Below are 20,207 nucleotides of genomic sequence, written 5' to 3' on the forward strand. Positions count from 1 at the left end.
CAACGGAAAAAGACAAATACGCAATGAAACGAGTTGGGTCTGGCTACACCAAGCCGAGATCTGGTTTAAACTTTTTTAAACAAAAAAAAAGTATCGACGAAAAAATAAACTCGATAACGAGAGCATTCGCCCGTGCGGAGTTTTGTGAAAAACTTTTGTAAAAACGTTGCGTGGAGTATCGAGCGATTTCAAAATACGCCCCCGGGACGGACGGTGAAGTTTGTTAAACACATCCCATAACACTTTTGTATAAAAATCGTGTTCGATTCGACATTCCCGCATTGAATTTTGGAAATGTATTTTTACTCAAGAAGTTTGGTAAAAAATCCAATCAGAACATTAGTATTCCATTTAGTTCAATGAGGAACTTTCTAGCCTACGTTCCTTAAAAAAAATAAAGATGAAGCTATTCAGATTTAACGTAATAATTACCTATATTATTCTCATAGCTCGAAATACATAATTATTCATAAAATATAATGTAATGGCAAAGGCATGTTTGGAGCACATCTCTCTCTTTATTTAAGAGCTGCGCTCTTGTCGGTGGAATAATCGCCTCCATTTTTATTACTCCATAGATAGGGCGTATAGAACGGTGGTTACCCCAATCGCCTTCCGTTCCGCAGTACACCGACCAATTTCTCAATCTGATGTTCTAGCTAGAGCCCTACCAGAATCCATTTCCTCGGCCTCCAACCAGAACTGATACCGCTGCTGCCCTGCATCAGGGGTGCGCTTTTAAAGTAGCGGCGCCTACTCGCTACGTCACAATACCACAATACACCACATACCTCATACCACACCACATACGTATTCATAACTCAATATTCGATACGAATTGGTGCGTTGCGGAGAGTTTCTTACGACCGATACGACCTTAGGGTTGATTTTGTTTTTTACTCTGTCGACACAACGTATTTTAGTATAATTCAATTTACCTTTTTATTTATTTATGATACCTGTATCATAATTAAAACATGCGTTTTTACACCTTAAATACCGGGTTCTTGTCGCGTTAAAATCAGGGATATGAGATTCCCGGTACCTGTATCATGTCAATAAACATACATACACATACATACATAAACTCACGCCTATTTCCCACCGGGGTAAGCAGAGACTATAGAATTCCATTTGCTTCGATCCTGACACACTTCTCTTGCTTCCTCCACATTCATCAATCGCTTCATACACGCACGCCGGTTCAGAGTAGATCGTATTGAACCTTAACAATAAACATAACTGTATTTTTTTTTCTTTGGTTCATGCGACTTGCATATTGAGAATAAAAACTTAGGAAACGTTTATGGAGAAAGGAATTTGGATAGGTACGAAATTTTGAAATAAAGGATCATAAATCATAAGGTAAGGAATAAGGAATATCAATGTACTTACTTAAACATATCAATAGGTATAAAATAAACATATATAAAATGTCTAACATGACTTTAGTAGACTAAAGCCATAGAGCAACACGGACCTCCGCGGACCGGCTAAAGTATAATCTTCTTCTTATCGTGTAGGTTGTGTGGTGGAATACCAACCTCATCAACCCTGGTGTCAGGGTTATGATTGAGCCGCCAAAGACCCCTGACATGGCTCATGTAACGATTACTCACTTACATCAGTAAATAGTAACCGGGACCAACGCCATAACGTGCCTTCCGAAGCTCGGATCGTCTTACTTTCAAACAATCAGGTGACTAGCCTGTAATGTCCTAACCAAACTAGGGATCACAAAGTGATTTTTGTGATATGTCCCCACCGAGATTCGAACCCGGGGCCTCCGGATATTGACGCTAAGCCACTAGACCACCGAGGCCGTTAAAGTATAATAATAGAAACAGTCAGGCCAATGGTGGTCCTTTTTCTCGAAAGACAAAAGAATACAGAATTTATTCCGCACCAAACTATTGACGCAGCATTTTCTTCCGCAATGAAAAATGTTGTTCAGTCGTTTGCTTGCCAAGATTCTGCTTAAAACGGAACGCAACGCAAATACGTCTGTGTCAGGAAAATTGGAACCTTTTCCCAACTGATTTTATTTGCGATGTTCAACATTTTAGTTCCGATGCGGAGGTGAGTAGGAGTTACACATAAATTGATAGAATCGGTATGGAAATTACGTTAAATGTGTTTACTACTATTGAGAAACAAAGCTTTTACCACATCAAACTAACTGTAGCCACGCTTCGTCTGTCTGCATGAATGATATTTTCACTTTATGGTTAGTGTTAGTAAAGTTAGTGATTATTTAGAAGATATGAATGCATGGGATTAACTGTCTGAGAACTGATATTAGGCAGCTAAATTACTCAATTGTATACCAATATTTTATGTTTATTTTTATTTTTTTAAAGAACGTCTAGGGCCCTGTGCCGAGGTTTTTCTTGCAGCTTCTTTTCCCCGGCTATACATGTTGTGAGAAGCTGCAGTAGTTTTAGGCGGATGAGACGTTCGTTATGTAAAAATTGACGATTCAAAGTGTAACTATGTTACCTACTGAATAAAGATATTTTTGAATTTGAATTTGGTTGCCTGGAAGAGATTGCTGCTTGGCAATAAGGGCGTCTATTTTACTCTTCTATTTCTCTTTTGTTTTGTAGCCAATAAAGTATTTGTTTGTGTTATAAATTTCCAAAAAAAATTGCTGTAGTAGTTTCGGTCAGTTAATCAGATTTTTTTATACATATTAATTTAGATGTTGACAATAAAATGACCACCAAGAATACTAACTTAAGTTCACGACTATATCCCAATTGGGGTAGACAGAGGTCATCCATCGCAAGATGAACTAAGTACCCACACCTCACCGAACGACCTAGACCAACGTGATAGGTGGTAGGCCATATCGCCGTCTATAATGGTATCTACTTACTAGCTTATGTCATCAAAATCCAATGGTAATGGTAATCTATTTTTAACAAAGTTATAGCTGCCTACACATTTACAGGGTTCCTTGAAGTAACTTCAAATAATATTTTCGACTGAAAGAGAGATCCGTTCTTCAATTGTCTAAAAATAAAGGCGGATTTAAAGATGGAGGGTGTAAAAATAGAACGCGTTTAAAAGCGTCGTATTTCCAAATTGGCTGCTTAGTATTCCCTGTTCAGTGGCGAGCGACATAAAATCTCCATAAGCACAAAGCAACAATATATACGATATATAATATTTTGTTCGGTAGAAATGTTTTGCATAGAAATCTGAAATTGGCTTTGTTCGGACCCGCAAACAGGAAAGGCATTCAAAGGCATTCAGATTTTCTGAAGTCGTTCGATTGAATGAATAAAAAAATTCGCAGTTTTTCGTGCGAAAACGATCGCGGGGACAATCGTTTATTATTCAGGCTTTTCCAATTTTAAATTCAGTTGTGTGTGAGCCGTGGCATACATAACACGGACAGTCCATACAAAAATCACAACGTTATAGAGAGTTAAATCCGACCAAAAAAAAATCACATGCGTGCGTGTATGAAACGATTGATGAATGTGGAAGAAGCAAGAGAAGTATGTCAGGATCAAAACAAATGGAATTCCATAGTCTCTGTTCACCCCGGTGGGAAATAGGCGTGGTTTTATGTATGTATGTGTATGTAAAAAAAAACACAGATGCAGCGTGTGCCGTGGTGTGCAGCGTACGAGCGAGACAAGACATTCCGAGCGTACTCTTTACTCTTTACATCTTAAATAGACTAAAGTGAACATGGAGACTCCATGCAAAAATCCCTTACGCTGTGCATAAGAGCGAGACAGATAGCCCTTGCGCACTCCCTTTCTCTTTACATCTTAAAGACTAAAGTGACCCGCAAATGGGTAAGGTAATCCAAGCCCGTATCGGTGTAGGGGCGGAGTGTCCTTTCTGTGTCGCAGTATTATTGTTTGCTCTATGGCCGTGGTCTGTCGAGGCACTAAATTGGAAGGCTCCGAGCAAAATAAAAACTTTGCCAATCCAACGCAACCAACCAACCTGCAAATGGTTTCCACGACCGTCATTCAATGTGTGAGGCGAAACTTTTTAAGGATTGAGGCCGTGTTATTATTTCAAATCTGTGTAGTAAATTCGATCCACCTGTAAGTATTCTGTATGGAGCATCCACTTCAAGTTGGAGATGTTGAGGTTAGCAGCCCGAGACCTATGGCTTACCGTGTCTTGACAGGTGACTACAATATCCTATCCAAGCAAAGGACAATCTCACAAAGTACATTAGGCAGTGACTGTACGTCACCTACCCCATTTGGGAATTTATTCGTGAGCTTTATTCGTTTATTTATTATCAGTAAAACTATCTTAAATAATAAGCACAAGCTTATATTCCAATGGTAGTCAGAGGTACATCCATTGCAAAATGAACTAAGTACCCACACCTCACCGAGCTTCTTATTAGACCACTGTGAAAGATAGTGAGCCATATGACCGTCTGTCTATAATGGGCGAGCCAACAGTGTTAATGAAAACTGCACTTAAGATAAATCAATAACTCAGTGGTGCAAGTCCGATACCGAGATTCGAACTGGCGTTCCTCTTTTGAAAAGCAATGTAATGTACCACAGGACCACAGTGACTCAGTGATAATTTTTATTTGTTTACCAACCTACGACAATCTGCCGAGCTACACCAGGCTACTTCCTGGTTGAAACTGACGAGCCGTGGTAGCCCAGTTGGTAGAACGCTCGCCTCTCACTTTGAGGTCGCAGGTTCGAATCCAGCACAGGCCTAAACCAGTGGTAGCCGAATTTGTTTTCGAATTCAAATTTGGATTATAAAGATTATCACGTGCTCAGCGGTAAAGGAAAACATCGTGAGGAAACCCATATTCTCGAGAAATGCATTTGTAAGCTGGTTTTCCATTCGCAGGTTGGAAGGTCAGACAGGCAGTCGCTTCTGTAAAAAACCGGACCTGTCAAATCTTCAGGTTAGGTAAGCGGACCCTATGAGAAATGGGATAATGCTAGGTGATGATGTGAGCAACCTACGAAAAACTGCTAAATTCCGTAGATTTTTTTACTTGTTACAAGCGACGCTCAAATGTAATCAACTCAAATTACCAAATCGAACACAGACCAGATCCAGAACCTTCTTGCTCAGTTTTTCCGATTACCATCTCACAGGAACCAGGTGTTAATGGTACAAAGTGATTGCTAATTCCATCTCAAAGAAATCCGATTGGCTGTGCAGTGTGTAACGAACCGAGCCAGCTGCGTCGGCGATGGCGTGGAAAAATTACGTCTTGTACTCAACTCGTCTGTGAGGAAAGATTTCTGCTGTTATGGAGGTTTTTTTATAAGATTTTTAATAAAGCTATGTTTGTTTTTTAATACCTATAAGATATATTATGAGCAAATGAAAAATATAAGGATTTTTTACAGAGTATGGGTGAATCTGGTCCAAGAACCTCCACTGATGAGACTTATATGAAATGAAAGCTTATGCTTTCCCTATGCCTCTGGTTAAGTTCTTTCAGATTCTGTCCCGGGGTTCTTTTTTACGTCCATGTTTGTCCTGGCTAAAAATGTGATAAAATACAATGGGGGACTAAAATCGACTCAAGACTTGTTGCTGAATAACTAAGTCTACATAAATAAAATTATGTATCGTAATGTATATCATTTTAAAGAGGATCGTTTCCAGAATCCGAAACAAAAAAAAACAATAAAAAAAGGTTTACGTAAGCTAATTATAGTCAATTTACATCTGCAGCGCCGTTGTTTCTCGGTAGTTAAGACCGAGTTTCGTGCTTTTTACCCCTTCCAAAAGTATCTTACCGATTTTTTTTATATTGCTTCCTGAATCTGATCTATGTGATAATAACAAGAAAAAAAATAGACACTTCTCCGATAGAGTCCGCCTAAGCTGTTGCCTATTGCAAGAAATCGTCATAATTAGCAAGCCACTACGGTATTGTATAAAGCTTATCAGCAATTTGGAACTTGTTCCAAGAACCCCCACTGATAAGACTTGCATGTAATGATAGTTTATGCTTGTCCTATGATTCTGGCAAAGTTCTATCAAATTCTGTCCAATTCTGGCCGTAAGAATTTGATAGTTTTAAGTTTACGCGGTTATTATCATAATTAAAGCACATAATAACGGGTTTTTACCGCGTTTAAATGGGGGGAGTCTCATATCCCCATTTAAACGCGGTAAGAACCCGTTATTATGTTCTTTAATTAGAATTTGATAGAACTACATGCAAATCTAACCCGACTGCGTTACGAAGCTCCACGCGCTAATATACGTAACAGTACGATGCGTACTTTCTTAATTTGACACGATTTTATTGAATGCATTTTTATATCAAGCGCTGTATCTACATATGGTAGTGGTAAATCAATGATTCAAGAGAATAACGAACAAGAATAATGCCTGTATAAAACAAATTATCAAGTCTCTAACTTACATCAAAATCTAAATCACTTTCAACCAAATCCAGCCAACTAACCAGACCCTCTTTAGACACACCTAACGGCTTCCCTGTAATTAGTCAAAATGAAACCAGATCGTCTCCTATTTCCAAGGATTGCCAGTCGTTATCTGCTGATCATAATCATGATTCATTAGGCCCGATATCTAGAAGGGGATTGCCAATCGCTTTGAGCTATTAACACTTTGATTTACGAAGTCCTCAGGAGTCCTCTTTAATGTCGAAGACCCACTTTTGGTATTGATTTCTTGAAGAGACAGACTGTGGGTTTATATTGGAACTATTAGTGGAAATATGGGTGCAGTTTCTCGAAGAAGTTTGCCCAGTTAGTATTTATTTAACTTTAAACTTCATACTTCGAGTCACAATGTTATATTATGATACATCAATGCATATGAAACCACTATTTTTTACAAAAGGTTTTTTTAAGAAACATAGCTTTGTTCAAGCCAAGTAAGGACATAAGAAGGTAGCGAATGGGTTTGCTTAAGCGAAGAAATATTGCTGGAAACGTAACCAAAATTTAGTGAGACGTAATTTGCAACTATAACTGCAACTATTATCTATAACTGTACCTAAATTTATGCACAATAAAAAACTTAATTTTTATATTTTTACCAAATAATTAGATACAAACACATGAATCCAAATACATTTATATGTAGCCAAAACGTGTTTAATTGCAAAAGCTGTAATCCCTCACTGGTGCTACTGATTTATTGATCATACAAATATTCAAACGTCGTTTAATACAATAGCCATATATGCCTGCCAAACAAATCAATCCTATATGTTATTTGGAACTAAATTATCAAGGACCACATCATCATCATCAATTTAAGAGCCACGCTCTTGTCGGTGCAGCATTTTCCATGCTACTTTCTTAGGGCAAAATAGGGCAGTAGTTTCCCTCCTGCCTTCCGCCCCGCAGTACTCTGTCAAGGACCACGAACCACCACAAACACAAACAAGGATTTTGATGTGGTCTACTGACCGCACATCTCCACAGTTGACTTCAAAGAAGATGAATAAGCACTACTCGGACAGTCCATAAAAAAACGTTCTTACTGGGTGTCGCCTTTCCCCGTGCGTTAGAGCAAGACATCCAGTTCGGTCTCTTGCTCCTTAGCAGCTTAAATAGAGTAAAGTGACCCCCATTGGAGAATAAGTTAAATCAAGCTCAATCCAAGCTCGAATTGGTGCGGGGCGGAGTGTGTCTCTTCTATACTTAATAGGTACTTCTTCTATCGTGTGGGTGGTGAGATCGATTATCAACCTCATCAACCGTAGTGCCAGGGTTACTATTGAGCCCCGAAAGGCCCCTGACATGACTCGTGTAACGACTACGTACTTACATCAGTAAGTAGTAACCGGGACCAACAGCTTAACGTGCCTTCCGAAGCACGGATTATCTTACTTTCAGACAATTAGGTGATCAGCCTGTAATGTCCTAACCAAACTAGGGATGACAAAGTGATTTTTGTGATATGTCACGACCGGGAATCGAATCCGGGACCTCCGGATTGTGAGCTCAACCACTGGACCACGGAGGCCGTAATAGGTAGGTTGTATATTCTGTGCTAACGCTAAAAATGTACCCAAGAGTCCAAGAGAAGCCAGGGCAAGTCGTTAATGTTATTATAATAAAGCATGGAATACAGTAAGTACTAAAGTTCAAGTAAGTAGCAATCAATCTTCTCCTAAACGTTAAGTATCGCCTTAATGTTTTCAGTCGGTGCTAAAGTCATTTTTCTCCAAGATTTATCTACTGCAATGGCAAACTGCATTCTCATCGAGATAAAAGTTCTTTCTTGGCACACACGATGCTTCTTATTTCCGTGAAATTTGATATGTTCTTAACTTATATTTTTAAACGAATGTGTCATGGTAAAAATGGAATACTTACTGTATATATCCCTTGAAACATAATGGACCGTAATACGTTGGATGAGCTAATCCTCTCTCACAACAAAATGTTTCATCGTATCCATCCTAGGTCTTCCTGTCAAAAGTTTCCGCAGGTGGGCTTTTGCTAACTTGTGGCGCAGCCGACCCCATTGGGGATTACGAACGTGAATTTATTCAATGTATATAACTTTGCATTTGTTTGTAATATCTTATCAATCTTAAATAACGATAGATGCCTGAATAGAATTCTTTAATCTTTCTTCTCTGCGAAAGCTTGATGAGGTGTGGATGCTCAGTTCGTCTTCCGATGGATGTACTTCTCACTACCCCATTTGGCTTATGTTCTTCTGTGCGGGTCAAGTTGGCGTATTCAAAAATAATAGTCTTGGCCAATACGTTGCCAATTCTTTAATGTTTAATTAAATAAAATTTCTATTGTAACCACACTTTCACAAATTACCCCCAACCACTCCTCCATCCAATTCAACCAGGCTACTCTTTATTCCTCGCATGGTTTCTCCGCTTTTAGAAAGACGTTATGTTTCGAGAAATTTTAAAACTTGAAGTTATAACTTTGGACTAAGTTTACATGAGTGGAACAGAACGGGCGTGCCAACGGACCGGGCCAGTTCCGACAACTTGACGGAGACAAATGTTGGTGCCGAGATTGTTCTTTTCTGTTCCACGTATCAAAAGTACATCTATCCGAGCCATGGCTTCGTTCCAGCACAGCTAAATTGATATATGTTTAGGTTGGTAGTGCTACTGCGTAGGTGTTTAGATTATTTAGCGTTGTATTTTACGCAAGAAAAAATTAAAGAATGAGGAACTTTTTAGACGACGTTCCTCAAAAACAACATAGATGTCTCTGTAAAGATTTTCCTTTGTTTAACCTTCTAATTTCATGGATAACATTATGCATCTTTTATATTTGTTTTTGGGTATAAATGATGACTCTTTTTATTACACCCAGGCACAATTATGCATCTTCTACCCATTATTATTCAAAATAAAAAGAAGCAATATAAGTAGCAACATTGTGATCCAAATATCAAAGAACTGTTATTTTTATATAGGCTTCTGCATTTAGATTGTATTTTTTAATAATTATGTACCCGAGTAATGAGAAAATACATAATTATCAGGTTAAATCTCAACAGCGCCTTCTGTATTATTTTTTAAGTCCCTCATTAGACTCTAGAGCAGGGATTTAGTATGACAGGACCGAGAAAATCTTTTGAACATTGAATTGCCTTCAGAAGTAATAAACCAATTTTCTCTTTAATATTTCTACTATTGCCTTACAGGGCTCACTGTTGTTTATTTGACAGCCAATGCGAGCCAACCTGAATAAAATTGTGCTGGATTTCCCTTCGCGGGTTGGAAGGTCAGGCTTAATATTCAAGTTTAAAATCAAGTTAGTCACTTTTGCAAAAATCTGGACTAATCAAATCTTCAGGTTAGGAAAGCGGACCCTGTGACAACTTTTTTTTTAATTTATTTATTAGCTACAAAGAATTAGTAACAGATATATCAGAGACACTTCATACGATTCTGTTATTATACGCCTACGCAACAAAGCTCAGCAGAGGAAACATATTTTTTAACCTTAAGTAAACAAATATAAATGACTGTTTATGGTCCGCCACACTTAAAATAAAAAAAAAACAGCAAACAATAAGTAAGGAGAAAGAAACAGAGGAGAAATACGTAAAGTCGTCATTTCCTTTTGACGAGTAGAATAATGATTGCAAGAAGCATAAACTTGCTGGGAGCATCGACGATATGACGTCTAGACTCGTAATGACAGATGAATGGGTTATATCAATACAACTGACAGATAATATGGTGCCGGACAACGCCGCAATTGCGCGCCCGCTTACGTGATCTTGGTTTTGAGTGAGCCAATCCGGGCACTTTCCTCACTGCCCGCTTCAGACATGTAGTATAGTATCACGCCTGTATCTCCAAAGAGCTACCCCTTTGCAGAAAAATAAAGTCTTTTCATCTCGAGCTCCTCCGTGCTTCGGAAAGGACGTTAAGTCGTTGGTCCCGGCTGCATTAGCAGTCGTTAATAGCCACCAATCCGCACTGGGCCCGCGTGGTAGTTTAAGGCCCGATCTCCCTATCCATCTATAGGGAAGGCCCGTGCCCCAGCAGTGGGGACGTTAATGCGCTGGTGATGATGACTCTTTGCAGAGGCATAAAGTATATACAGTCATGAGCAATATAATGTACCAACTTCAGGACTTCGCACTAACATATTTGACATTTAGTGAAATTTACAGTTCAATTTGTCAAAAAAGTTAATGTGACATGGTACCAAAGTGTATACATATTAATGCTCGTGACCGTACACGCAATCCACTTACTTATCGATGTAAGTACGTAGTCGTTACATGCGTCATGTCAGGGGCCTATGGCGACTCAATAATAACTCTGACACCAGGTTTGGTGGGGTTGGTAATCCACCTTACAACCCACATGATAGAAGACCCAATCCTCGCCCGCTATGATAGATAGATAAAATACTTTATTGAGTAGGTACAATGGACACAAGATACGTAATTAAGGACAACAGATACAGAAAGGCGCAACGAACCATGTTGGAGTTCTATGTAATAGGGGCAGGCCTATTGCCATTAACCGGCCACAGATACTGAAAACCACGTGATATCAATTATATATTATTATCCAAACGTGAATTCAGACTCACATAACACATAAACAGCCTATATACGTACCACTGCTGGGCACAGGCCTCCCCTCAACCGGAGGGGGTATAGAGCATACTCCACAACGTTGCTCCAATGCGGGTTGGTGGAGGTGTTTTTACGGCTCATAGCCGGGACCAACGTCTTAACGTGCCCTCCGAAGCACGGAATCATCTTACTTTTTCGGACAATCAGGTGATTCAAGCCTGAAAAGTCCTTACCAAACAAAGGACAGTCTCACAAAGTGATTTCGTCGATGTCCCCATTTGCGCGTTGTCCGAACAGGGCTACAACGGAGTTTCAGGTAATTATGAATTATTTGCGAAAACTCAAACATTAGGCGTCTATTTGGTTGTATCGCTGATACGCTGAGCGACCTAAATGCATATTGATGAGGGTCAAGCAAATAAAGTTCAAACGGAATACGCAATGAAAGGGATTCTTTAGGGAGAATGTGAAGAGTAGCCGAGATATTTGAAATTTTACGACACAATTACGAAGGACGAAGTCGCCATCTGCACAAGAAATTAGCCTTTTTTGGAAGCGGTAGCGGTAGCTAGCGGTGTTAGCCCAGTTGGTAGAACGCTTGCCTCTCACTTTGAGGTCGCAGGTTCGAATCAAGGACAAGCCTAAACCAATGATTGTCAAATTTGTTTTCGAATTCATGTTTGGCTCATAAATGATTATCACATGCCCAGTGAGGAAACCCACATTCTCGAGAAATGCATTTTCTTAGGTGTATGACCTAAACTGTATTGGACTGGTTTTCCCTTCGCAGGTTGGAAGGTTAGACAGGCAGTCGCTTCTGTAAAAAACCGGACCTGTCAAATCTTCACGTTAGGTAAGCGAACCCTGTGAAAAACGGGATAATGATGATGATTTAGTTATTTTTTGTACATACATACATTAACGTACCAAATAGAATGTAATCTTCTTCTCTCGCGTGAGTTATGAGGTCAATGATCTAGCCCATCGACCTTTTGATTGTAGATTTATCATTGAAATGCGTAAATAAACCTATTACAAATATTGAATAGCTCCGTTTACAAATAATTTAAAAGATCTTCAACGAGATTTTTGTGTTACCTTCAAAGGCAGTTTTAATACAAGAGCATGAAGAAAATATAAACAAGAGACTCTGTGAAAGAAAATAATTATATTTCTTACGACGACAAACCTTTGAGTTATCAAGCTTCTTTGTTGTTTCCAAAGTAAGTATAAGTACATAACGACAATTAAAATAGTACATAAACATTCTTCTTATATCGTGTGGGTTGTGAGGTAGATTACCAACCCTATCAACCATGGTGTCAGGGTCACGCTTGAGCCGCCAAAGACCCCTGACATGGCTCATGTAACGACCAGTAACTTACATCAGTAAGTAGTAATCGGAACCAACGGCTTAACGTGCCTTGAAGTACGGATCATCTTACTTTCGGACAATCAGGTGATCAGCCTGTAATATCCTAACCAAACTAGGGATCACAAAGTGATTTTTGTGGTATGTTTTCATCGGGATTACATAAACATTAATGGTATCACTTACGTCATCAATGAGCTAGTAATAGCGGCTTGTCATAGGCTTGAGCATACCTGGTTTTCTTATACTATGGAGTCGTATGATAGTCCACCTAGAGGTAGGCAAAAGAAGCCTGGGTAGGGATCTTAATTTAATGACAATCCTAGTAGTTTCATTCTCGACGTTCGCGAAGCGAAGTTCAATGACATAAATGTATGAAATCTTCTTATTAGAATCTAATACAATGTCGATACCGCGTTCTAATAAATTACTAACGCCATCTATTGTCGTGTCGTAGGTACTGTTTTATATTGTGTTAGAGAAAACATAATATGCAGCATGACCTTTATGCAGACCTTATATACAAAACGGACAGTAAAGTATGCTGCCTTAAATAAAAACTGCACAAAAACAGACGAAATATGTCCAAAAATACCGTAAAACATAAAACCGCGCTTGGATTTCTTTTGTCACCGCCAACCGATATTTATCCGGAATTCTGGTTTAGAATAAACATTTTCGAGGTGTTTTCTTGAAAATATGCTGTTGCGGAAATATTTTGAAGTTTTTAAAATATATATTTTTACAGATCGTTGAAATTTCGCTCCAATATAAAAAAACTGTATAAAATGAAGCTAAATATACATAATTTTATAACAGTAACTCCGCCTCGCACCGTATGGGAGACTCTGTCTCGTTCGCACTCACACATTAGGCAATATGTGGTATGAAATGACATTTTTATATGGAGTCATAGAACAAGGAATAATACTAACGACAACTCTCCGCTTCCCATCAGAGACTGAGCTAGATTTACCCCCATCTTAATTTAGTCTTCAATCGTATGGGCGTCGACGTCACACACACAGGTGCGCGTGTACGATAACTTCAATGTGTAGTGTCTGTGTGAAACGGGGTTTTTTGTATGAAGTGTCCGGGGTGCGCCTATAGACCAGCTATTTATCTCGATTATAGTTTACATGGCAAGTAAGCGACCAATGTGACAACAGGGTTAGGTCTTTCGGTATATTACGTACTTACACTAGCATTATTTCATAAGCAAACTCAACCATCCATATTTTTAGTTCAACCACTATTCTACTATGAAAACTTTTCCTTTTACATTTTCATAAAGAAGTTTTATGACACTAACTTTTCAGCTTATTATGACGACGTCTAGTCTAGTCCTTTGAGGTTTAGATCCGAAAATACGTGAAGAATATTCGCCGAGAACTTTATTGAACTAGTTTTCTTTATACTTACAGAAAATGTGGAAAGTGCTACAACGAGGTATTAATCTTAGAACGTTTCAGTTTCGTTACTTTTATACTAGCACCTACACTGAAAGTATTTTTAAGGCAATAATCCTAGTCGGGGTACATACATAGACAAAAGAAACAAATTACAGAATTTTGGAACCTATTTGATAATATTATAAAATATTCCTTCGTTAGGAAAACTTACGTTTTATTGTAGGTTCCCTCATGTGAGGATTACTTCTGTACCCAAACAAATGGGCACCGAGTTTTTATACTAGCCATCGGTACGGCAATGCAGGACGAAAGGGGCAGGACAGACAGAGGGCAGCAATAACAGTCAGTAATATTCAAGGGCGTAGGTCAGGAGTCCTAGTACGGCTTTGAAATAGACTACTCTGGGCGCCATCCCACTCGCGTCCGACAGAGTACTGCGGAGCGGAAGGCAATAGGGAAACCACTGCACTATTTTCCCTAAAAAGCAGCATGAAGAATGCTACACCGACAGGAGCGCGGCTCTTAAATTAGTGATGATATTCCCTCTTTGAATAAGTATATAAAATTGCTTTGAAGCTAAGTATCACATTCTGAAAATATTTGAAAATAGAGCTTCTGTCTCTCTTAATAGTTGCATCACAAATAAAATAAAAAAAAGACTACCCGTGGTGCGTGGGAACTTAGTTGTGATAGATGAACCTCTGGCTTCACTAATTGAGAATACAGTAATGAGCTTATGTTATGATATGTATTGTGTTAAAAAACTAGTGGTTGTTAAAAACAAAATAATGTAACGAAGGCAGTGTTGTATAGGCGGGAGGAGGTGTGAGGTTTGCTTGCTAGTGTTAGGTAGTGTGTTTGCTATCTTATTTTTATACCACAATAGCCTCCTCTCTTGAAGTCACTTAAAAGAAGCGTAAAATATAAGTAAACTTCGACAGCATTCAGCTGAAGAAAATATAACTAGATACATCAACTGACAGATACAACATTCCTTCTAAACGTCTCTTTCAAACAGATTTAAGATGCAACTCGGTATCTCGAATATACAATAAAGTGATTTAAATTCAAACTGAATCTCAATACTTGACGGCATCCGTTACCAGTTTTATTACGTCGCAGAAGGCAACGTAACCGTCTTACGGTACAAGTATACTTGGCAAATTGTCAGTAAGGTATGTGCCCTGTTGGAAGCGAGCAGCGAAAGCGTTAAAAGAATAAGAATAAGCGAAGATGATCTTTTTATTCTTCGCGTTCTTGGCTGTCATAAAATAATGCTTTGGAGCTTGACACCATTATCTCCATGGTAAAAGAATACGTCATCGCAATACATGGAGGTGCCGTGCCGTCTCTAAATACATTTATATACATTTTTATGAGAGCGGGAACGGTCCCAGTTCCTGACACACCCACGGGGACTAGGACCCCCGCAAGGATCATCAGCCCATTATCGTCCCCACTGCTGGGGCACGGGCCTTCCCTATGGATGGATAGGGAGAACGGGCCTTAACCACCACGCGGGCCCAGTGCGGATTGATGGTTATTAACGACTGCTAATGCAGCTGGGACTAACGGCTTAACGTGCCTTCCAAAGCAGCAGAGCTCGAGATGAAAACTTTTTTTTGTGGTCACCCATCCTATGACCGGTCTTTGCGAAAGTTGCTTAACTTCAACAATCGCAGACCGAGCGCGATTACCGTTGCGCCACCGAGCTCCTTATTAATTAATTTGGAAATGAGCTTTAATTGGTATTTAATATTATTATGATTCATCAGGTATTCCTTTATCGCTTGCAGTACAACAGAGCCTCTACACTAAGTCGCAATATTTGCGTGAAAAGCGAATATTTTTCCGGTATATGCACTTTGAACGCAATTCATATCTCCTGCCAATAACTTGAGTTCTCAATAGGGGCGTCTGAGGAGCAAAATGAGATTTTACAGCGCCAGTTATTACTTCAACAGATAGCTCCAACTCTGAATGATTGGAAATCTTATTAATTTCTCAGACATTTTCTATTCCTATCCCTCTATTTATAGAGCTAAGCGCAGCTTTCATTTCGCACGGTATTAGTCAACCGTCTATGTACTTTACTCGGAAATTGTCAAAGAAAACTTGTGTAAAGGGAACGAGGGTTAAAGTAATGTTTTCAGGTAGTGCAAGTTTGTTTCAAATATTGTCAATCCTATATGTATATTGTTTAAAGTAGCTGTTGGTTTTCCAAAAATAAATAAATAAAAAAGGTTCTATAGTAACATCACAGCCTGGATATTTCACACAAATATCACGTCCTTACCGAATGGCTTAAATAGACTAAAATGTCCCCCCCCACCCTTGAAGTAAATCCAGCTCTGAACGGAGACTGTCCTTTCTATACGTACATAGTATTATTGTTTATTTTTTAGTAATATTTTACAATTATTGTACTATAATTTCACAATTGGAATCACGAAACGATTTCATTTATGACTTACTAGCACTTGACCTCTGATTTTATAAATCTTCTTATAGAATTCAAAATGAAAACTAGCCTGTATTACTCAAGGCTAAAGTATCTTTCAATTCGCGGATGATTTCATTAAATCCATCCAGCATATTCCAAAGATTGACTCCTACCTCATGCAAGTGTATTTTTTCACTTTATAATAGGTATTTGTGTAAGAAAGACGTACATATTAGAGATGTCCTTAGAGAAGGTTTAGTCCACTTTACTCTGAACCGGCGTTCGTGTATGAAACGATTGATGAATATGAAGGGAGCAAGAGAATTGTGTCAAGATCAAAGCAAATGGAATTCCATAGTCTCTGCTTACTTATGTATGTATTTGTTTGTGTATGTACGTAACGTGGGAACAGACCCCGTACCTATATGTATACTTATTTGCTCTGCCCAAACAAGCAACTTTAAATCACCATAATATTGCCAGACTCACCTGTAACCATCTGACTCGCCGTAGTCAACAACTTCACATCATTGTCTTCATCCTGAGTCTCCAGCCGGACGGTCACGTTGAGAGGGTCCAACGTGCCATCACCAGCTCTTCCATGAAGAGTGACGAGGACAGCGGTGGTCTTCCCCGGTACTGCCACCTCAGGAGCCACCACTGAGAAGCCTCTGTGGGAGAAAGATTAATGTTATCAAAAAAGTAATAAGTACAGATGTATTCGAAATAAACTAGATGCCACGAACTTCCCAACATGAAATTCGAGGAAAACCCAATTGCTCCGAAATTTAATACAATTTTGTTGACATAAACTCTATTAGAGTCAAGTGAAGCAAAATTTATTGCGTTGAGTCTCAAATCTGGGTACACTTTGGGTACATTGGACTTGACTTCGGGCGAGTGTATTGAAAATTCTCTAAACCAGCTGCTGCAGTGCGACAAATCGTGACGACACGTACAAATTATTGTATTTGCCTCCGCACTTTGCGAGTTGAATACTGAATTCTGTTTGGCGAGACGAGTGATGAGACCCGATGTATCTTTAATAGGACCAAGTTGGATATTATTTCACGACGCCTTTGACACTTCTTGTTTTCTGTGCATCTGGTTTTATACTCCTTAAATTTTATTGTAATTATTATAATTTTCAAAGTCGAGAGGAGTGGAAAAATCAAGGGGAGGCCTTTGCCCAGCAGTGGGATCGTATAGGCTAAATAAGATAAGATAAGATTATAATTTTCGACTTCATGACTTGATTTTATCTTTGTATCATAGATAATTGATATCACGTGGTTTCTAATATTTGTGTCCGATAAATGGAAATAGGCTCGCCCTTTAATGGGACTTCAAACAAACAAACAAACAAAAATGTATATTTATAAATTCAGTCGTACATTAGTTTATTGCAACAAATTGCCTGTGTCAGGAAAAACTCCGCTCTTCCAGTGTTTGTTATTATCAATAAAGAAATATTTTAATGCCATAGAAATTTAAACAAAACAATAAAAATAAAATAAAAGAACATAAACAATAGAAGTAAAATTTGTGTATGTGTGTGTGTGTTTTAATATGTCAAATACATTATATTATTTAAATTGGGTGAGTTTAATTTATACCAAAGGCACGAGTAGTGTCTCCACCTCTTCATAGGTACTTTAACAGCTAGCGAGAAGTACAAGTACTAACTAATACACCTCTGCCTAATCCTTTGGAAATATAGGTGTGACGCATGACGCATATAATACGTCTTTTTTTTCGAGATTACAAAAAATATTAATTGTGTAACAACAACCACAACCATTAACAAAAAACATTCTAAAACTACAAAGTCTACTACTACTCATAAATATACCACGTCACGGAAGTTAACAAAACACTTTTTCAGAAATGAATTGCACAACTTTCAGTATCTTTTAAGCATTCTAAGACTTTAGTCCCTAATACAGCGATCGAAAACAAATTCCATCGGAGCTACCCTCTCCATACTATAAGCCAATTGATACCTTCCCTACACGCGGCACTAAATTTTGTTTGACGAAACCGTCCGTGTCTGTTCTTGTTTGTTCACAATTTCAGAGATCTCGTGCCTACTGTTTGTTTGAGTTTCTGATACTGATTAGTTAGTTTTAAACGAATAAATGAGATCTTTAAGTATTTTCATTTGGATTAATAATTCCGTTTTTTGGATTGTCTTCTGTGACGTGTAGTTGGAGATTGTTGACTTTAGTATTAACGTCTCCATTACTCCATTTTAATTGAAAATATCAACTGCATTGGTGTTCTGTAACGATATCTGTTGTTTAAAATATTTGTTCGTATTCACTTTCACTAATTAATGAGAAACAATTGAAAAAGCAGCTGGTGAAATAACATAAACCAACGAAAAGGTAAAAAGGATGACAAATATTGAGCTAGTCCACAACCGGTTCGTAACAAAAAAGGACGATTTGTAAAACAGAAAAGCTCTTCCCTTCAAATAACTGAAAATAGAGACCTCAGAGACGATCTGTATTTTGGTAGAAAAAAATATATTTACAAAGACGAATGGGTCCATAATATATGTCCGTTTGATAAGGGTACAGCTTGATGTGTCGAACATATCCATTCGAGGATATCCTACTGTGATCCAACCTTTTTATTTTACAGTAGCTTTTACCACAACGACAGAAAGGTTCTTGTTCGTTTCGTTTGTCGAAAAATATTTTGCATTGTAGCGAAAAAATACTGTATTCTAGAGTACAGCGTTTCCGCTTGGCTGGCGTTCGCGCAGAATTGAAAGAGAAATAAATAATAGAAGGTCTTTCCGCAGCGGCAGCTTTCTTCAGGATAAAAGAAAAAATCTTAGTGACCGCAACGTATAAAAGGAAGAATTCTTTAATAACTCAAAATTCATCCTAAAGCGAAAAACTAACTTTGTTGAGAATCCTCATTTGAGATGAAAATACATTTATTTTGTCGTCATGAATTACGTTGAAAGAACCATTATTGAACTCATTGACAAAATCTTTCTTCCACACAAAAAAGTTATTCGTGGAAAACAGACGGCCATTTTATATAACGTTTGGAATCGGACATGCTATTGTCATTTCTGGGTCACTGTTGTTCTGCTTTAACTTGGACCCAGTTTTATTTCAGTTTCCAACAAAGACTTGTTTCTACAACTTCATATCTGCAGTGCATTGAAGTCCGTTAGATTGTTTGTTCTGTGGACATTGGATGGCCAGTCACAAGGAATAATCTAGGTTGACGACAATTCCTTAGTAAATAACTTAAGTAGGTATCGCAATGAAAAGGCAGCTCACATACCTACCTAAATCCTAAAACCTAATCAATAAAAAGGTAAAGACGTTTTTTTATGTGGTAGGCACCTAATTATGTTTTTTAAAAGAACAGTTATTGGGCCATATTTTTTCATTACTCTTCTTTGAATTAATAATACTACTAGGTATAGATCCTTTTCGATTCATTTATTATTTTTTACGATTTACTTAATTCTCAACCCATTTATTTTCCTCCAGTTGTCAAATTAGAGGTCTTAATTGCAAAATGACTGCTTCGTCTAAATTACATGACAATTTTAGAGGTATAAAATAACAGCATGTCTGAGGCTGTTACAATTTAAGTGGGAGACTTATAAAATGTTTTCTTTAACCTGACCTACAATAACAACAATGGCAACAATAGCAACACCAACACGAAGTGAAAGAACACAATAGGTTTATATTTGTAAGGACATTTTTCTCACATACTTTGGTTATAAAGGCGACAAAGCAAGCTGATCCCGCATGCAAAACAATCTTGGAGAATTCATAGTTCTCACGAACAGAAGCAATCTTTACCGATAAATCCTGTAAGCATAACATCTGACGTCACGTTTGATCCCAGCGGAACAAAGTTAGAACCGGTTCTAACTTGTTCTGGTATGTTCTACGAATACACACGGAACAAG

General features: G+C 38.2%; 1 protein-coding gene across 1 annotated transcript in view; it reads right to left on the reverse strand.

Moving 5' to 3' along the window:
• LOC126370370 (C3 and PZP-like alpha-2-macroglobulin domain-containing protein 8) overlaps window positions 1-20,207 on the reverse strand; it is a 170,867-nt gene that overhangs the window by 124,525 nt on the left and 26,135 nt on the right. Inside the window, exon 3 of the mRNA XM_050015208.1 lies at window positions 16,748-16,929. Within this exon, the coding sequence (XP_049871165.1) occupies window positions 16,748-16,929 (182 nt within the window). The remainder of the gene's footprint in view (window positions 1-16,747; window positions 16,930-20,207) is intronic.

Source organism: Pectinophora gossypiella, chromosome 10 (genome assembly GCF_024362695.1).
Source record: "Pectinophora gossypiella chromosome 10, ilPecGoss1.1, whole genome shotgun sequence".
Taxonomy (NCBI): domain Eukaryota; kingdom Metazoa; phylum Arthropoda; class Insecta; order Lepidoptera; family Gelechiidae; genus Pectinophora; species Pectinophora gossypiella.